Below are 21,594 nucleotides of genomic sequence, written 5' to 3'. Positions count from 1 at the left end.
ATGCAAGCTTCAATATGCAAAGCTTCTTAATTGAACTTTTCAAATCTCCTTTATATTTACTATTTTTTTTCAGCTGGTATATCTATTTATGACTGAGAAATTGTAATTTCTCCATATATTGATGTGTCCGCCAACTTTTCTATGATACTGTAACATTTTTTTATTATATGGTTTGAGTCTATCTTATGCTCAGAAATTTAAAATGACATTCCTTCTTGGTGAACTGCATTTTATAATTATGTAGTAACGTTCCCTATCCTTAATAATGCTTGTTTTTTTTAAAGTTTAGATTCTCTTTCATAATTTGGTATAACAAACTGCCTTTAACAGGTGAGATTAGCATTACTAATGTATGGCTATGTTTCCACAACTTGACTTTTTGCTTTCTCTTTGTTATGTTTTTTCTATGCTTTTTTGGGTCTCCTCTCTTGCTATTTAAAAAATTATGATTAAAATATATGTAACAAAAAATTTAACACATTAAATTAAAAAAATAACACATTTTTGAAGTGTGCAGTTTGGTAGTGTTAAATATATTCACATTGTTGTGCACACAATCTCTGAGATTATTTTCATCTTGTAACATTTGTTTCCTGATTTTTAATTAGGGATTTCTTTTTTTCATTGTTGTTTCCTATTTCCATTTAGTTTCTACTTGTCCTAGTAGTTTCTGGCAGTTACTCTTTAACTTTATCATCCATAATTAACTAAATTTAATATAAACTTATCTGAATTTTAGTATCTTAAGCCTCTCCTCCCAATTTAGGGTCCTTTAACTCTGTGACCTCTTTGAAACATCCTTGCTGTTTTTGACCAGTATTCTAGTCAATATCCTTTGTGTTTACAACTGAGACATTTTTATATTACAGCTTTGTAAACATGTTTGCTTATATTCACAATGTGGATTTTTTTAAACCCCTTTGTCTCTCTCCTCTGTCCCTCTTAACTTAAGAAACCTCATTTTGCTTATTAGTGTGTTAATTTTTATTAGCATTTTGCTTTGTCAGATCATCCACTGCATAAATGTCCAGTTTTTATCTTTGTTATTCTAACTTGCTTACTATACATAATTCCCTGAAAATCTTTCCATTTTGCTATAAATGGTAACATTTCATCTTTCCTCATGACTGAATAATGTTCCATTGTATGGTTACACATCTAAATCCAATCATTTCTTGGAGGACACTTAGGTTGTTTCCAGTTTTACCAATTTCTTAGCCTTTCATTTCCCTTCATTAGGTCTTCCATCTAAAAATCATTTTTATTTTTCTGAAATAAATCTTTAGAGATTCCTTTCCTGCACACCTGATTGTGGTAAGATCTGTCAGTTTTTTATTACATGTGCCTCATACTTGAAAGTATCATTTTCATCATGTCTCTAAAAATATTTTCGACTGTTTTATTGTTACTTCTTGGATATCTGTTTGAGCCTCATTACCTCATTGCCCTTTTTTTTGAGGATGGAGAATAGGTGATTTGTCATTCTTTCTCTGATTTCTTTTAAGGTCTTTTACTTTTATTTGGTATTGTATGGCTTAATTTTTTTAAGTTCCTTGGTTTGGTTTCCCTTTTTCATTTTACTTTATAGAATTTCCTATAACGGTGGGGTCATCTTTAATTTTAACCTTTTTTTTTTCGTTTTTAAATGTTCTATAAAGTTCTTTTATGAATCTTAAAATCTTTTTAAGAGTCTGGTCATTTTCCCATTTTTGTGATTTCCTTCAGACATTTCATTCATAGATGATTCAATTATCAAGTGCCATTGGGTTTTCTTTTTATTGTTTATTGTTGTTTGTTTTTGTTGATTTGTTCTTTGGGTGTTTAGTAATCTATGGTTGTGAGCACATATTTTGTGCTATTACAAAATCCTACATTTCAGTGAGGTTCTTTCCCCCAAAGATTTGCAATTCCTTTTGCTAGGAGGCAGAGGGTTCTGCTGACCTAATTCTACCTCAGCTCCTCTACACTTCTCTTTAATTAGGGAGTTTAGCTTATTCTCTTAGCTTCTTGCCAAAGGCATAGCCTCCACATCAAGGACAGTCTATTTTCATCATTTGTAATCATTTGATACAGTCTTTAAAAAAACTCACAAATAACCACTAACCCTTTGCACTCCGCTGTCCCCTCTCAGGGGACATCGGAATTCTAGCATATCACTCGGATGTCCCCTCTCAGGGGACATTGCAATTTATTAGTGATTTCGGGGAATTGAGGTTATTTCAACGCAACTTTTTGAGACATGCATGTTTCCCTGAAGTTTTATCTTGAAATGGTACAAGAAATTAAATCAAAATATCGTAAAATGGTTCGGAGTGCAAAGGGTTAAATTTCACAAAATCTTTTAACCATCACAACTTATATTTCTATACTCTGTTTATTTGTAGAAAATAAGGTATAGAATTTAAATCAGCTGTTCTTTTGCAGTTACCATAAAAAATTGACACTATAAACAGAGTACCCTGTTCTTACTATCTGTTAAAGTGTAGTTAATTTCTTTTCATTTTATCCTGAGGTGAATAATTTTGACTCTTCTTCACTTCATGGTAGCACTTTAAAGGCCAAATTTGGCCTCTAGCTTTCAGAATTGGTAACTTATATTCTTTTCACAAAACTGTAGGAACTAGTCCAGGCTAGTGAGCGCTTAAAAAACCAATCCAAAGAGCTGAAAGATGCACACTGTCAGAGGAAACTGGCCATGCAGGAATTCATGGAGATCAATGAGCGACTAACAGAATTGCACACCCAAAAACAGAAACTTGCTCGCCATGTCCGAGATAAGGAAGAAGAGGTGGACCTGGTGATGCAAAAAGTTGAAAGCTTAAGGCAAGAACTGCGCAGAACAGAAAGAGCCAAAAAAGAGGTTAGTAGACAGGCAAATTTTGTAGTGCCCATGGGATAGTGATAAGATGCTTCTATAGATTAGTGAAATAATATAAATTTTATTCTTTAATTTTTGAAGTTTGGTAATTTTATTTAATATGAATTTCAATATAGGAATTGCCTTCCTATTATAAGCTAATTGCCCATGATAAAATTATTTCATTGGAAAACCATGAAATCTGCTTTTTTCATTTCATTTCAAAGCTGGAAGTTCATACAGAAGCTGTAGCTGCTGAAGCATCTAAAGACAGAAAATTGCGTGAACAGAGTGAGCACTATTCTAAGCAACTGGAAAATGAATTGGAGGGATTGAAGGTATTGTTTGATTTTATTTTATGAACTTCAACTAATTGTCTCTTCTTTTGGCTTACCAAGAGTGTTTGTTTATGTACTTTCTGTCTTTGGTATAGAGTAAAAGCTAGCTATCCTTCAAACTTATTATTCTTAATTCTTAGTCTTCCCAGTAGGAAACTGATATAGACTTCTTAATCATGCTGGAAGGAAAAGAAAGACTATATTTAATGGGGAGAAGAAATTTGGCAGGAAGGAGTTAAAATAGTTGTGAAGAGATGTATTGGTAATATGCATAGGAACCATGGTTAGATATAGAGGTCGTCTATCTTGTTAATGAATTAGGAGAGATTGAGAGCTAACTTTGTCAATACTTATGTTAGTTGGGATAGGATGATCACAGGTATGGGCAAACACCTCAGCAGAAGTCTGTGGCTAAAGAAATACTTACACCACCTATAGAGTTGGACTATCTAGTCTACCTAAAAGCTTGTCACTTTTGTTGACCTTTCAAAGAAAGGTCGGGGTAAGCAAATTACTAATATCAGAAATGAAAATAGATTCTTTGCTACATATACTCAGAAAGCAAAATGATTATAAAAGAGTATTATGAGCAACTCTGTTCCAACATACTAACTTAGATGAAATTACAGCGCAACCAGATTTACCTAGAAGCACACAAATTACCTAAATTGACTCATGACAAAATAGAAAATCTCAAACAGCCCATAAGTGAAGAGATTGAATCAGTAATAAAGACAAAACCAAACAAATAGAAAAACCACCTAACAAAGAAAAGTCCAGGACTAGATGGCTACACTAGTGAATTGAAACAAGCATTTAAAAAAGAACTAACATCAATCCTTCTTAAAGCCTTCCCAAAAATACGAGGGTGGAAAATACTTCTTAATTTATTCCATTAACATTACCTTGATACTAAGTCATATTAAAACATCACAAGAAAAGAACAGACTGCATTCCAAGTGCATACAGATGCACAAATATATGACAAAATATTAGGAAACCAACACCAGACTAAAAGAATTACACACTATGATAAAGTAGGGTTTATCCAAGGAATACAAGGATGGTTCAATATAAGAAAATAAATTGATATAATACATCACATTAATAGAACCTAAAGAGAAAAAGCATCATTGCTTTAATTTATATACATATGTCATTTCACAGAATCCAACATCCCTTCATGATAGAAATTCTCAGAAAGTAAGGAACAGAAGGTAACATATTCAGCATGGTAAAAGACAGTTAGGCACCTAACATCTTACACAATAGTGAATGACTGAAAACTTTCTCCCTAAGACTAGGAATGAAACAAGGATGCCCATTTCACCACTGCTATTTAACATTATTAAGACAAGATATAGAAATAAGACAAGATATAGAAATTAAAATTGTCCAAACAGGAAGGAAGATGTAAAGCATTCTCTATTTTCAGACCATATGATCCTCTACATAAAGAAAGTCCAAAGATTATGGTCAGTTTCCAATAGAGTATGTAAGAAGCTTGCATGTCGTCAGTTCATCCTAACAAGTAAAAAGCTAAACAAATTGAAAAATCACCAACTCTTCTTATATCTGTGAGAGAAGTGATGTCATAGGATAAAGTGCCACCCCCACCTTGGTGAGACCAACAGGCAAATACAGAGAATCACAACTTATCATAGCAATAGCCTCTCTAGGAATCAGTAACCATATAATGAAACCTGAATTGTAATCGAAAAATTGCTGTAGGCTCAATGTGGACATGTCAGAGAAGTAAAAATTCCAGGGGGACCTTGTCATTGTTATTGTGGGTCCCATATTTTTATGAGTTTTACCTCCTAGCTTACCACCAACTTCTTATAGTAAATATCAGAGAAAAATCCCTTTATGCCATTAGGGGATTGAAATATGCCAGAATGTACTCTTCTTAGTTAAGGTCTGCTCTCAGAGCAACTCTTCAACTTGAAGAGCTTAACCTCTTAGGTTTTCTATTATAGCCTAACCAACCTGAAGAGAGAAAAATAGCCATCACTAGCCCATCCTCTCCATCCCGCCCAAACTAAATGGGAGAGAAAAGGTGACAAAGATGTCTAAAGTTCCCAATCCAGAGGTACAGACTCAATCTCGGGGCTATAGAAAGCTTTCATGCACCCATACCTCATCACCACATTAATAAAAGCCTATTTGCAGCAGCTCCTTTTCAGTACATCATTTCCATATTTCAACAAAAAAATTACAAGACATTCTAAAAGACAAAAAAATACAGTTGGAAGAGACATAGTAACTATCAGAACCAGGCTCTCATGACACAGATGAAATTATTAAACTGGGAATTTAAATCAGCTATGATTGATAATACTAGAGCATCAGCAAAGGAATAAGTGATAGTAAAATAAGTAAAAACTTATTTTCTTATTCTTAAAAAATTTAACAGGTAACATAATACAGTTCAAAATAATGGTAATAATGTATGCTTATCTATGTGCATAATATAACTGAAATGAATGACAGTTATGATACACAAATGTGAGGGAGGAAATAGGATTCTTTCATTTTAAGGTACTTGGACTATCTATGAGGTAGTAAAGTGTTTTTTGACATCGGACCTGGATTGGTTGCGAGTGCATATTGCATATTCCAGGAAATCACTAAGAAAAGTATAACTGATATGTTCAAAATAGGAAATGAAATCATATAAAATATTTAAAAGCATGAAAAACAGGAAAGGAGTAGAAGACAAAAGTAGGAACAACAATGAAAACACAATAGCAACATATAGAAAACAGTAGCAAATATGGCAAATACTAGTCCAGAGATATCAGCAATTACTTTAAATGTCACTGGTCTAAATATACCAATTACAAAACAGGAATCATGTCAGATTGGGTCAAAAAACAGCGTCCAACTCTTTGTTGTCTTTAAGATATGTATAACTCCACTTTAAATATAGGGACACATAATAGGGTAAGAATGAATGGATGGAAACAATACAGCATGTTAACACTAATCAAAAGAAAGTGAGAGTAGCTATATTAATTTCAGACAGTGGAATTCAGAATAAGGAAAGTTTCTCAGTGTAAAAGTGGTCAGTTTTCCAAGAAGACATAATATGTGTAGGTGTAAAAATGTAGTAGCAAATGCATGAGATAAGAATTGATAGAAATATAAAGAATAATAGATGTAGCTGCCATTATAATTGGAAACTTCAACACCCCTCTATCAGAAATGGACAGTCCAGCAGACATAAAATCACTAAGTGTATAGTTGAATTTAACAACATGATCAATAAATTGCATATAAGGGACATCTATAGACTGCTTCATCCAACATTAGAAGAATATACATTCTTAAGTTCATAGGAACAATCATACATTTGGGGCCATTAAACAAACAATAACAAATTCTTAACAAATTAAAAAGAATAGGAATCACAGGGTCTATTCTCAGACCCCTACTAAATTAGACTGCATCAAAGAAAATATCTCAAGAGAAATGTAGAAATACTTTGATCTAAAGGAAAATGAAAACATACTTACTGAAAATTGTGGCATGTAGTAAAAGTAGTGCTCAGCAGGAAATTTATAGCAGGAATGTATATTCAGTAGCCCTCCCTCATCTGTGGCTTCCCTTTCCACAATTTCGGTTACCTGTGATTAATCGTAGTCCAAAAATATGATGTGTGTACAATAAGATATTTTGAGAAAGACCACCTTTCACCTTTTATTACACTATGTTGTTATAATTGTTATTTTTTTATTATTATTGTTAATCTCTTATGTGCCTAATAAGTTAAACCTTATCATATGAATGTATATGTGGGGGGGAAACAGAATGTGTAGGGTTCAGTGCTGCTCATGGATTCAGGCATTCTCTGGAGATCTTGGAACATTTCCTCTGTGGATAAGAGGACACTACTCTACTAGAAAAGAAGAATGGTCTAAAATTAAAATTAATCATCTTCGTACTCATGAGAAAAGAGCAAAATAAAATAAACCAAAAAAGAAATAATAAAAGTGAGAGCAGAAATCAATTAAATTAGAACTGGAAAATTATAAAGAAAATCAATGAAATCAAAACTTGTTCTCTAAAATGATCAGTAATAAGCTTCTGACTAAGAATATTGCTAAGATCAGTAATAAGCTTTATTTTGACAAAGAATATAGAAGAGTGAGGACACTACTAATATCAGAAATGAAAAAAAAAAAAAGGAATATCACTATACCACTGCACATCCCATGGACATTAAAAGGATAGTAAAGGCATACCATGAGCAGTTATATGTCCACAACTTTGATAATCTAGATAAAAATGATCAATTCCTTAAAAGACACAAGCTTCTGAAACTCACACAAGAAGAAATTAGTCATCTGAAAAGGACTCTATCAAAAAAGTTGAATCATTGATAATGTTCCGGAACAGAAAGCACCAGGCCCAGATGGGGTCACTGTTGAATTCTGGTAAACACTTAAAGAAGAAGTCATACCAATTCCCTGATGTCCAGTACAAAGTTGAAAATTAGTGGTGAGAGATGACATCCTTTCCTTGTTTGTGATCTTAGTGGGAAATCACTGAGTTTCTCACCAATAAATATGTTAATTGTAGGTTTCTGTGTAGACGTTCTTTATCAAGTTGAAGAAGTTATTCACTACTCCTGTTTCATTGAGAGTTTTTATCATGAATGGGTATTGGATTCTGTCAGATGCTCTTTCTGCATCTGTTGATGTGGTTGTGTGATTTTTATGTCTTAGCCTGTTGATATGAAGTACTACATTAATTGATTTCAGCATGATGAAACAGCCTTGGGTACATGACATAACTTCTACTTGGTCATAGTGTATAACAACTATATATTGTTGGAATCAATTTGCTAGTATTTTGTTGAGGAATTTTGCATCTATGTCTATGAGACATGTTGGTTTACAACTTTCTTTACTTGTGATGTCTTTTCTGCTTTTGGTATCAGGGCAATGCTGGTGTCATTGAATCATTTAGGAAGTATTCCCTCTGCTGCTGTTTTTTGAAAGAGATGCATGCCACAGTCCAGATTTCTCCTTTTATAGTGACATAGTGATTGGACTAGGGCCCACCCTAATAACTTCATTTTAACTATCTATAAGCACTCTATTTTATTTAATATTTTTCCAACCTTATTGAGGTATAATTGGCAAAAGTTGTTGTTGTGGTGGTGGTGGTGGTGGGGTGTGTGTATGTATGTATTAAAACCTAACTTGTTAGCAAATTTCAAATACTACAGTATTCTTAGCATGGTCATCTGCCTACATTAGATCTGTAGAGTTTATTCATCTTGCATATATTAAATTTTGTACCCTTTTGTTCAACATTTCCCCATGACAATTATCTTCTACTTTGGCTCCTCAGAGTTAGATTTTTAGTTTCTGCATGTAAGTCAGAACATGCAGTAGCTAAGTCCCCACTTTTCAGCAGTGTCACATCCTGAAGTACTGGTGGTTTGTGAATTTTGAGGGAATACAATTCAGCCATTAACACATGTATTTTTTACTTGAATATTATGATATAAACATTTTCACTCAGTATGTAATTGTCACAAACACATTTTTAGTGATTATTAAAAAAATCCACTTACCTAGTTTCCTAATATTAAATGTTTAACTTTTGCAATATTATAATTCCTGTGAGCACCTTCCTGCACTGCTCTTTTGGTATCATTTTCTTAGGAAGATATCTAAAAATAAAGTTATCAGATCATTTTAAAGCACTCAGTATGTACCACAAATCTTTACAAGTATGAGAGATATTTCTTGCTTTAGTAGTAAGTTGTTTAATCGTTTTCTCTTTGTGAACTATGTCTTTAAATCATGCTCATTTAATTTTATAGATTTAGTGTTTTTCTTATTTCATTTAAGATCTTTGCATCGTAAAAATTATACTTTTTCTAATATTTTTATTTACCAATTTATCATTTGTCCTTCAATTTTGGTCTTATTTATTTTTAAAATTAAAGATTTGTTTTAATTTCCCTTAGTGTTTGTTTGGTGTTGTTGCTTCAAAACATGGCTTTTCCTTTTTTCAGAGATTGCCAAGTATGTAATTCAGCTTTTTTCTGGATACTTCTATTTCTTTTAAAAAATACTTAACTCTAATCCTTTTGGGATTTGTTTCCTAAAGAATATGATGTGAGAACCAGTTTCATTCTTTTATTACTAACTGGTGGTTTCAATTTTATTAATTACACTGTTAATTATTAATTACACTATTAATTATTACCTTACTCATTGATTAAAGATGCCTCATATATTGAATTAAACTATTTTGGGATGGAGACCTTTCTAGATTTATAGTATTCTAGGGCCTCCCCTGGTGGCGCAGGCGGTTGAGGGCCACGCTGTAAAGCTGTCCGCAGCCTATGCAGTGTCAGTTTATCCTCGGCCGGCAGGTGAGGTCCCACATGACGTGGCAGACCTCTCCTGTCTCACCCACTGCTCCCGTCAGCAGTGTATTTCGTCAGTCTGCCTATTCTGTTCCCCGCTCTGTATCTGGTGAACCTTTTCACCCTCCCGCATATCTGGCCTGTACTCCAGTTTTTGTATAAAATAAATAAATTTAAAAAAAAGATTTATAGTATTCTTTAATATCTGAAAAGATAATTCTCTCCCTATCTTTACTCTTTTTACTTTTTCAGGATTTTTTTTGGGTACTTTTACTAATTTATATTTGCCCATGTACAAAGAACATTTGTTTCTATTCCTTACCCCGTGTTATTTCCCACATACTAAAAAAAAGCTTTGTTAGATTTGCAAGAGAGGTAATTTGAGAAATATTGAATACATGTATATTTAATCATCTCTTTTAATTACTTGTACTTTTCTATATTCAAGTCTTTTTTATACCTTTTATAAAGACTTCTAGTTTTTTTTACTATGTAAATCAGAAATATTACTCACTGTTGTTTTTTTCTCATATGTGTGTATGTGTTAGTTTCTGGTGGTTTTTGTTTGATCATTTTGCTATTAACAGTGAAAACTTTTACTGTGCTTTCTTATTGCTTCCTCTGTTATCTAAAAATATTAATTTGTGCTTATCTTTTTTTTTTAAAGATTTATTTTTATTTATTTATTTATACAAGCACTGGGTACAGTCAGAAGCGCGGGAGGGTGAGAGAATTCACCAGAGCCAGAGCAGGGAGCAGAACAGGCAGAAGGACCGAAGTACACTGCTGAGGGGAGCAGCGGGCGGCAGGAGAGGTCTGCGTGCCATGTGGGACCCTCCTCCAGTGGCCGGGGAGCATCCGGGGATCGAACCGGCATTGCAGAGGCTGCGGGTAGCCTGGCAACCCAGCGCTCAACCGCTGCGCCACCGGGGAGACCCTGTGCTTATCTTTTTTAACTAATTTTTTTATTGAGACATAATTTATATATAACATTATTTTACTATCATGTATAAAGCATAATGATGCAGTATTTGTATATTGCACAATGATCACAATAAGTCTAGCTAATATCAGCACCACATTTGTATTTATCTCATACAATTTTTTTTTACCCAAATTTGTCAATTCTAATACTTATCAGTGGATTCATTTGCATTTTCTGGGGAAACAGTTATATTCAGTTGAAATGATAATGATTTATCACTTTTCTTTCTAGCATTCCTTTATGACTATTTTTACATGCTACTTAGACAGAACATCTAAAAACTAACACTAAATGAGAGAAATAGAGGGAAAACATCCCTTTTTTTTTTTTTTAAGATTCATTTGTACAAGCACTGGGTACAGTCAGAAGCGTGGGAGGGTGAGAGAGTTCACCAGAGCCAGAGCAGGGAGCAGAACAGGCAGAAGGACCGAAGTACACTGCTGAGGGGAGCAGCGGGAGGCAGGAGAGGTCTGCGTGCCATGTGGGACCCTCGCCTGGTGGCCGGGGATCGAACTGGCGCTGCAGAGGCTGCAGGCAGCTTTGCAACCCAGTGCTCAACCGCTCCGCCACCGGGGAGGCCCTGTTGTTATTCTTAAATGTATTTTATGTACTTTTAATGTTTCCCCCATAGTTATTATTCTGCTTGATAGCTTAAACATGTACACTTTGTAAGTTCGGAGAATAAGTGTATTCCATTTTTGTTTTGTTTTATTGTGGGATTTAGGATAGTATAAAAAAATGTGTATTTGGGTGGGAGTATCTACTTAGATTATCAAATGGATTTGTTTTATTGTAATCTTTTTTTAAAAAATTAATCAATTTTGTGCATTTATATATGCTAATATCAAATTACCTTCAATACCTATAATAAAACCTATTTGTGGTAGGTATTTGTTCTTTACTACATGTGATTTAATTCTTTTGTCAGCATTTTATCTGACTTTTACATCTTCATCAATAAGTGACATTAATCTGTAACTTTTCTTGGTAGTGTCTTTGTTAGGATTTGATTTCAGGGTAATTTTTTGCTTGAAATATCTAGTACATGCTGCCCCCGTCCCAACAGCCAGACTTTACTAAACAGATCATCCAGCTCACAGTATTCTTTAGGTGATTAAAGAAGTAAAAAAGTGTTTAGGGCCTCCCCTCGTGGCGCAGTGGTTGAGCGCTGGGCTGTGAGGCTGCCTGCAGCCTCTGCAGCGCCAGTTTGATCCCCGGCTGCCGGTGAGGGTCCCACATGGACCACAGACCTCTCCTGCAGTGCCCACTGCTCCCCTCAGCTGTGTGTTTCGTCGGTCTGCCTGTTCTGGTCCCTGCTCTGGCTCTGGTGAATTCTCTCACTCTCCTGCGCTTCTGACTGTGTACCCAGTGCTTCTATAAATAAATAAATAAATCTTTAAAAAAAAAAGTAGTTTAGGTGAATGGTCAGTGCCACAGATGTCAGTGTAGATGCATAAGACCAAGAGCCTGACCTATGGTAGCTCTTCCCATTTTCAGCAGAGCTTTGGGCGCTGGGCTGCCTCAGAAACTGCGGACTTGTGTGGGCCTTGTATGTGGTAGGCACTTAATAATGAGACTTTGAATCAATGATTAACTATTGCAGTACGTACCCCCTACAGCCATTTTTCTCAGGCTGACATTGATGCATTTGTTTTGTTGTTTCATATTAATTATGTGCTCAAATTAGAAGGAGCAACATAGTTTTCTATGTGTTAACCATTTTTGTCCTTCATATTAACTTCAGAAGAGGACATAACATCCTCCAAAATTTAATTTGAAGTTACTAAGATAAACCCATAGATTTTTTTGAGTCTTAAAATTTTTATCACGTAGGAAGCTAGATAACGTAAAACAGTATAATGGAAAAATTACAAAGCTCAACAAATAATAACTCTGCTATTAATCTGTATATGCATATTTCTGTCTATATTTCAGCCACTACCTAGAAGAACTTTTAAACTTTGCATTTTTTCCTCCCTTATTACTAAGAATATCTTGCAACCTAATTTTTAAAAGATAGCTTTCAATCAGATTTTTCCTTAGTGAACTACCTAAACACAAACAGGACTATCATTTTTTCCCAGAGTGGATATGAATATGTAAGAATAGACCTTCGTCTTTTCTCCCTAGATTGTTGGAAAAGCCTTTTTCCTTTTTGTACACTCCAGCTCTACCATTCCCTCACCCAATTTAATACTTTAAAGGAACAAATGGATTTGTAATATTTCACTCATTACTCAACAGAAACGCAGTGCAGTTAGATTTTTTTCCCACTTTATGTACCAGCAATAGTAGTATATAAATCAGAAATTTCAGTGTCAAACAGTTATTTAACAGCAGAAAATTCAGATAAATATACAGTCTTGGTGTGAAGAAAACTAAAATTCAACCACAATAACTATCTACTAAGGAAATACTTTAAACATATGGCAGAGAAAATGTTATAGCTTTAATAAAGTATTATTTTTGTGTGATACTATGAAAAAAATGTTCAGTTATATGGACTGTCCTTTAATTAAAGAATGAAGTTAATATTTAATATTTTATTATTCTTTACATAAACTAATCTTTGTTATTATTGCTTCTATAGCAAAAACAAATCAGTTACTCACCAGGAATATGCAGTATAGAACATCAGCAAGAGATAACCAAACTGAAAACTGATTTGGAAAAGAAAAGTATCTTTTATGAAGAAGAATTATCTAAAAGAGAAGGTATTCATGCAAATGAAATTAAAAATCTGAAGAAAGAACTTCATGATTCAGAAGGCCAACAACTTGCTCTCAACAAAGAAATTATGATTTTGAAAGACAAATTGGAAAAAAACAGGAGAGAGAGGTAAGAAACAAATTTTTACGTCTCCAATAAATATTTATTGAATGCCTGATATATATATATATATGGGACTGGAGATACATAGGTGGTAAACAAGTCCCAGTTCTCAAGGAGAACAAATCAAGATTGGTAAATAGGAAATGGCAGTACAGCATGATAGGAAAACAAACAGAATGAGTATAGGAGCACCCACTGAAAAGCACAGAAGATGACTTTCATATGTCTAAACTTTGAGGACTAGATTATTTCTAAGCTAAAAGCAGAGAAAGCAGAAAGCTTTAGCAGTGGAAGTGTCTAGGGATAGACGGAATAGACTGCAGTCTAGAGGAAAAGAAAATATGAGCCATTCAGTAAAGGAAAGCTGTACACTATGGTGGAAGCATAAAAAGGAATATGAGAGTCGTGAGAAATGAGGACAGAAAGAAAATAGATACAAGAGCATGGCAGCGTATAAGAAAGTTAGACTTTATCCCTAAAGCCACTGGAGAAAAGTGATATGATTGTGTTTAACTTTTTAAAAGATCATTCTTACTACTATTGTCTGTGAGGAGCAGCTGCAGATGGGATCTAGCTGAGAGAGGATATATGGCTGAACCTTAGGTAGTGAGAGAGAAGATGGAAGTGTATGGATTCATAAAGTCTACTGAGAAGACAACCTGGAAGACATAGCAGCCAAATGTGAGAAATTATCAGTAGAAGAAATTGATGAACAACACTCAGGTATTTAGATTTTTGACAACTGAATGTAGGTCAGTGTTCTGTTGGAAGACTGAGTGTTTTAGTTTGATACATTCATTCAACGAAAGTTTTTTGACCCTCTTATATGTAAGGCAGTACTGTGCATTCTAGGAGCATAGCAGAGAACAGACTGAAAAAATCTGTCCTTACAGTTTTCCTTTATTATTGTGAAAGAAGTAGACACGGTAAATAAAATATAAAACATATTAGATCATAAAAATATCTAATAGGATGGCCAAAAATATTACACTGAGAAGGTGACTTCTTAGTAGAGACTGAGGAAAGTGAAGGAGGTGTCTATACAGGTGTATGAAAAGAACATTCTACACAGGGAAAAACAACTCTATTCAAGAAATAATGAGAAGTCAAACTATGGAGTTAGTAAAAAGGTCTGTGTTTGCCAGGGATTGGGAAGAGAGAGGGAAGGATAGACAGAGCACAGAGGAGTTTTGGGACAATGAAACTGCTCTGTATAACACCATTAGCAGATGCATGTCATTATACATTTATCCAAACCCATAGAATGTACAGCACCAAGAATGAACTATAAGGTAAGGTATGGAGTGTGAGTGATAATGATGTATCAATGTAGATTCATCCATTGCAACAAATGCAGTACTCTGATGGGAGTTCATTGATAGTGAGGGATGTATGGCAAAAGGTATATATGGTAAATCTTCTTACTTTCTTCTCAATATTACTATAAACCTAAAACTTTTCTTGAAATATATAGTCTATGAAAAAATAGTAATAATGAGTCCAGTGTGACTGAAGTAGAATTAAGGGGGATGACTAGTAAGAGAGGTAATAGGGGCCAGATCATGCAAGATTTGTATATCACGTTCAGTTGACTTAAAATATTTACTCTGAGTGAAAACATAGCAGAAATTATTGCAGGATTTTGAGTGGAAAATTTGCAAAATTGACTTATGTTTTAGCAGAATTACTCTGCTGGGTTAAGAATAGTCTGATTTGGATAAGAGAAAAAACAATGGAACTATTGAAAAGGCTATAGCAGTAATTCAGGAAAAGATGATAGTGACTTGGGCCCTGGATAGTAGCAGAATGGATGGACTGTTTGAATTCTGGTGTTCTTTCGATTTAAAAATGATGGTATTTGCTCATGGACTAGGTATGGGATGAGACTGGAAGAGAAAGAATCAAGGATGATACTGAGGTTTTTGACCTTGGCAATTAGGAGTAAATAGCTACTGCTTAGAGAGAAGACTATAAGAGAAGAAAGTTTGGGATGGGAATGTTACCAGCAGTTCATTCTAAAGAAGTTATGTGTGCATTGTCTATTAGACACCCATGTAGAAATGTCAAGTAGATTATCATTCAAACCACTGTGGATTTCAGAGCTAGAGGTAAAACCCTGGAGTATTTATCACTCATATGATATTTAAAGCAGTGAAACTACATGAAATCACTTAGCAAATGAGCATAAATAGAAAAGAGGTCTTAGGGTAGAGACCTTGTATACCCCAATCTGTAGAAATTGGGAGATGAGGAAGAAACAACAAAGTAGATAGAGAGGGCAGGAAGAAGACCAGGTAAATTTGGAGTCCAGGAAGCCATGTGATGAAAGTATATCAAATCTGTCTACATGTTGAATGAGATGAGGTCCGAATGACATAAGATGAGCACTAGTGTCAGTTGAGTTTAGCAATGTGAAGGTCATTGGTGTCTTAGGTAAAACAATTTTAGTGAAATATATTTTTTTTAAGATTTTATTTATTTATACAAGCACTAGGTACAGTCAGAAGCGTGGGAGGGTGAGAGAATTCACCAGAGCCAGAGCGGGGAACAGAACAGGCAGACTGACGAAATACACTGCTGAGGGGAGCAGCAGGCACGGCAGGAGAGGTCTGTGTGCTATGTCGGACCCTCGCCAGCAGCAGGGGATCAAACCGGTACTGTAGAGGCTGCAGGCAGCTTCGCAGCCCAGCGCTCAAGCTCTGTGCCACCAGGGGAGGCCCAATTTTAGTGAAATATTAAAGGCAAAAACCCTACAGTGGGATCCAAAGAGTTAAAGAACTGGAGACAGGGTATAGATGACACTATCGTTACTTTGTCTTTAATTATAAGAGCAAGCAGTGCAATGAGGTAGTAATGAATGGAGAGATTTAGCTCAAAAGAATTATCTTAGTTTTCTTTATAATAGGAGAAATAATACCATGCTTATAGTCTGGTAGAAATTTCCTAATAGAATATTAGGATATGATAGTACATGTAGTGCTGTACTTCATTAGGTTCACAACAAACGTATTAACCTGAGCTACATTTTTTACACACAGTAAGAGAAAAGAAAGGAGTGTAGATAACTGTTGCACTCTCTCAACTTGGGCATGTTGAATTTGAAGCTCTTGGGTGACATCTTTGTGGAGATAGCAAATCCACCGATTAAAGCACTTGGTCTGGCCCCCATTACCTCTCAAATGTGGATTCAGAGATTGTTAGCATAATAGATAACAGTTGAAATCAAGTAGTGTGGTGGATGAGTTAGTTGAGGGTTAAAATGTGATTCATGTAGTTTCCTCTTTCCCTAACTAACTAATTTCCCCATACTTTCTAGTATGTACATAACCAGTAAGATGAGCACAGCCAAGAGGACTGCAAATCATAGCTGTCTTCCTCAGATTTTCAGCTGAAAAACAAAGTAGATGTTATTAAGCAGATAGAGCAATTTACTAATTCAAAGAAAATGGTTGTGACTTTTAAGATAAAGGATTGAGATTGGGAACAATCAAAATATAAGTGAATTTTCAGAATAAAGCATATGGTACAGTAGCCAATCTAAGATACCATTATTTTACCTTTTGTTCAATTTCTTTTTCTTCCTTTTATGCGTTGAATTGGGTTAGTCAAAGTGAAAGGGAAGAATTTGAAAATGAATTCAAGCAACAGTATGAACGAGAGAAAGTGTTGTTAACTGAAGAAAATAAAAAACTGACAAGTGAACTTGATAAGGTGAGTGAGTCAATCTCATTTACATTAGTTTAGCACATACTAGATGCTCAATTGTGGAAAGAAACTGTGGGTGTAATTTTATATTTGGTATATATTTTTGGTTTACTGTTCCACCTAGTAAGTAAAGCTTGCTTTTATGCTCTAGGTAATTTTTTGTTATATCAATCTGTATAGGAGTTTCCTGAAAAGAGGATTTCCTCCTATTCTTTGTCCCATTTACTTTTTGAGTTTCCAGTCTTTATTTTACTCTTTACCTATTACATTTTTCATTCTTTTCTCTCATATTTGTATTTTCCTCTGTCATGGCTAATTAAGTTAAGGCAGGGTCCTACCAAGAGCAGGAAATCTTAGTAATTTGGGATTAATCAAAGATTTCATAGATATGACATTACAAGCAGAATCCTTAAGAAAAAGAGGCATAAGAGAAAAATAATTTCTTAATAGAAAAAAAATGGAAAAATTGAACATAAAGAAAATGAAAAGATACCGATACAGAGGAAATGTTTACAATTTATTTATCTGATAAAAGACTTATATTCAGAATATATAAAGAAATCTTGTTGAGGTGCTAAAATGTATTCCTGGACTCTGTATAGTATTACAAGCAAATGTTATATAAATAAATTTTTTCAAAAATATAAAGAACTCTTAAAACTTAAGAAATTTTACAATAACCCAATGAAAAAATGGGGAAAATATTTGAATAGACATTTTATGAAAGAAAACATGAACAAATAAGCATATGCAAAGACTTAATATCATTAGTCATTAGGGAAATACAAGTTAAAACAACAGCAATATGGTGCTCTGTACCTCTGAAGTGACTACAATCAATTATAGTGACCACACCGATGGTTGGCAAGAAGGTGGAGGATCTGGAATTCATACATTGCTTATAAAAGTGTAAGCTGATATAACCACTTAAGAGAATAATTCCAAAATTTCTCAAGTTATGCATATACTTACCATATAACCCCAAATTCTCCTAAATGCTTCTCTAAAAGAATTGAAAGTATAGTCCTTTTAAAAGACTTGATTGTGGGGCCTCCCTGGTGGCACAACGGGTTAAGATGCAACCTATGAAGCTGTCTGCAGCCACGGCAGCACGAGTTCAATCCCCTGCCAGGGAGGTGACCCACATGGCACAGCAGACCTTTCCTGACTTACCCATTGCTCCCCTCCCCAGTGTATTTCAGTCAGTCTGCCTGTTCTAGTTCCCCACTCTGTCTCTGGTGAATCCTCTCAACCCCCTACACCTCTGGCCTGTATCCAGTTCTTGTATGCATAAATAAATAAATCTTAAAAGAATTTTTAAAAGACTTGATTGTGAATATTCACAACATCATTATTCATAGTAGAAAACAACTGGAAGCAATACAAATGTCCAATTAGTAAATGGATAAGCATTCTAGTAGCTATATCATAGAATATTACTCAGCTGTTAAAAAAGTAAATTTCTGATATATGTAGCACCATGTTTGACCCTCAATAATATAAGTGAAAAAAGCCTCACACAAAACATACCTGTATGATTCCATTAATATAAAATTTCTAGAAAATGCAAAACTATAGACAGAGAAAGTAGATCAACCTTGGGTGGAAGCCAGGTTTAACTGCAAACCAACATGAGTGAAATTTCTCAGGAGTCAAAAGTGTTTCAAGTGGTATTGAGATGATTGTTGCACAAATGTTTCATTTACTAGAAATCAGCAAACCATATACTTATCATTATGTGAGTGTTATAGTATGTATATTATACATCAGTAATGCTGTACAAAGAAATAACTGGTAAAATCAGTTTTCAAGGATTTAAACACTCCCTGAGGTACAAAACTTAAATTCCTTATTGCAAGCAGACAATTACTGTGAGAGTTGGCAGTGGTAGCTTTTCTGGACCTCATTTTCTTCTCAGAAGACAAAGAGGTTTGAGGTAGGTTTAAGTGAAGTAATATGCATGAAATAATTTGTTCCTTTTTCAAAAAGGAAGGAATGAAACTTTGCCCTTTGGTGACTTACTTGCTAGATTCTGCCTTTTTGTTTTGGCTTTCTGCTGGTTGGATGGGGTAATCCATTTGGGATTTGGGAGGGTAATCTGTTTAGTTGGTGGATTCAAATGTTGCTCTCACCCAGAAAAACCTTCACAAACACCCCAGAATAAATTTGCCCAGTTGTGTGGTACCCTCTGACCCAGTCAGTTGAAATCTAAAATAAACAATTACATGACTCCTCACCCCCAACAAATCTTCAGTAAATAGTTCTTCTAAAGTTTAAAAACTTTAAAATAAGTGTATGATGTGTTCAAGAAAATAGAAGATATGATGGAGAATATAAGTAAACACTTGATAAGGGTCTAATAGAATTCCTAGAAGCAGAAAATAAAATAACTTAAGTACTCAATAGAAAGTTTTAATAGTGGATTAGGAAGAGCCAAAGAAAGGAATAAGTAAGCATAAATTTTTTTCTATAGACTAAATTTGGATAGACATTTAAAAAATGGAAATGTATATAAAAGAGGGTATGAGACAGGGCACATGATAAAAATGTCTGATACACAAATATTTGCTTCCCAGCATGAGAAGAGAAACTGTGACAGAAGCAATATTTGAAGAGTAAGTGACTCATAATTTTCCAAAACCTATGAGAAACTTTTAGCCATAAATTCAATAACCCTAACAGTGATAAACAGCAATTAAACTCCACTTAAGCACATCCTAGAAAAACTGCTGAAAAACAGCAAAGAAAATCATAAAAGCAGCCAGAAAAGAAAGACCCATTATATTCAAAGGAGCAAAAGTTACACTGCTGACTTCCCAACAGAAAAAACTGAATCAAGAATATAAAGGAGTGATGTTTTCAAAGTGTTAAAGTAAAATATTGAAATAAAATGAAGTAAAATGACCTAGAATGTTATATACAACAAAAAAATCTTTCAAAAATGGTGAAAATTTATACTGTAGAAAAATCTGTGGGACAAAAATCTACTTTCTACAACAAATAAACTACAAGAAAAATAAACATGTTAAAGGGGACCAGCTATGGAATAGATACTTGTGTTCCTCCAAAATTCATAGGTCATTAGGGTGAAATCATTAGTCATTAGGGCAAAATCTTCATGAATATGATTTATGCCCTTACAATAGAAACCTCAAAGAGCTCATTCACTCCTTTCATCATCTTGAGGACACATAAAAAAGACAGCCAACTATGAACCAAAAGCAGACCTTCATCAGATACCATAGTTTGGTTGTAGACTTCCCAGAACCTGGAAATATATGAGAAAAAATATTTCTTGCTTAATTCACTCAGGTTCATGGTATTTTGTCATAGCAGGCCAAAGAAACTAATACAGGAGCCTCTACAAAAGAGACTTAAAAGATATAACAATCACTCAGCCACGTTAACTTGCTGGTATCTTTACTCAATTCAATAAACTTTAGTTTTTTGATATTTTAAGAACTAGAAATATGAATAATTATTACCTATCTGATAATAGCAAGAAACTTATCTACTTCAAGTATAATGACATTGGTTATATTTTAAAAGAAAGAGCCTTTTTTCCCTAGGGATACACAGAAATGAGAAATGTAAAACTATATGATTTGTTATTTGCTTCAGAATAATACAGGAAAAATGGTGAGAAGACAAGAATTATAAACAAAACAATGTTGAATTTGTGTGATAGACTTGTATTCTACTGACTTTTTGTTCATGCTTAGAATTCTTTATTAGGTTTTGGATTTTTTTTTAAAGATTTATTTATTTATTTATACATTTATACAAGCACTGGGTACAATCAGAAGCACGGGAGGGTGAGAGAATTCACCAGAGCCAGAGCGGGAAACAGAACAGGCAGATTGATGAAATACATTGCTGAGGGGCGCAATGGGCACGGCAGGAGAGGTCTGCGTGCCATGTGGGACCCTCGCCAGTGGCCAGGAATTGAACTGGCGCTGCAGAGGCTGCGGGCAGCTTCACAGCCCAGCGCTCAACCGCTTGTGCCACCAGGGGAGGCCCAGGTTTTGGATTTTTTTAATGGATGATAAAGACATTTTCAGAAAAAAAAATTCAGAGATGTTACTGGCATAGTTGTGGAGTTCTTCAGGCAAATGGAGAATTTTCACAAATGTAACTAATTTCAATATAGGAAGTAAGAGAAAAAGCAAAGGCAAAAGAATTCAAAGTACTTATGTTCCAAATTCAGTAATCAAACTGGTGCATAATAAGAAATCAGGAAGACAAGTATTTTGAGTAGAAAATGGTGAGTTATCAGGCTTAACAAGAAGCATTTAAGTACCTTGAATTCCTGTTCCTAAAAGTTACATGCATTTAAAACTACCTTTCAGCTTACCACATTGTATGAGAACTTAAGTATTCACAACCAGCAGTTAGAAGAAGAGGTAAAAGATCTAGCAGATAAGAAAGAATCAGTTGCACATTGGGAAGCCCAAATCACAGAAATAATTCAATGGTGAGTACTCTT

General features: G+C 34.4%; 1 protein-coding gene across 11 annotated transcripts in view; it reads left to right on the top strand.

Annotated features, from left to right (window-relative positions):
• Positions 1-21,594, top strand: part of CDC42BPA (CDC42 binding protein kinase alpha) — a gene marked incomplete at both ends in the record, with an annotated part of 264,693 nt that overhangs the window by 174,911 nt on the left and 68,188 nt on the right. For 9 of the 11 annotated variants that reach the window (XM_084252988.1, XM_084252979.1, XM_084252986.1 and 6 more), the window contains 5 exons: positions 2,618-2,860; positions 3,085-3,195; positions 13,162-13,409; positions 17,009-17,114; positions 21,458-21,582. In XM_084252988.1, coding sequence (XP_084109114.1) covers positions 2,618-2,860; positions 3,085-3,195; positions 13,162-13,409; positions 17,009-17,114; positions 21,458-21,582 — 833 coding nt within the window. The remainder of the gene's footprint in view (positions 1-2,617; positions 2,861-3,084; positions 3,196-13,161; positions 13,410-17,008; positions 17,115-21,457; positions 21,583-21,594) is intronic. The other 2 variants (XM_084252980.1, XM_084252987.1) reach the window with 1 other exon arrangement.

This window comes from Talpa europaea, assembly GCF_964194135.1.
Source record: "Talpa europaea genome assembly, chromosome: 14".
Taxonomy (NCBI): Eukaryota; Metazoa; Chordata; class Mammalia; order Eulipotyphla; family Talpidae; genus Talpa; species Talpa europaea.
This window is presented reverse-complemented; position numbering and strand designations above follow the sequence as displayed.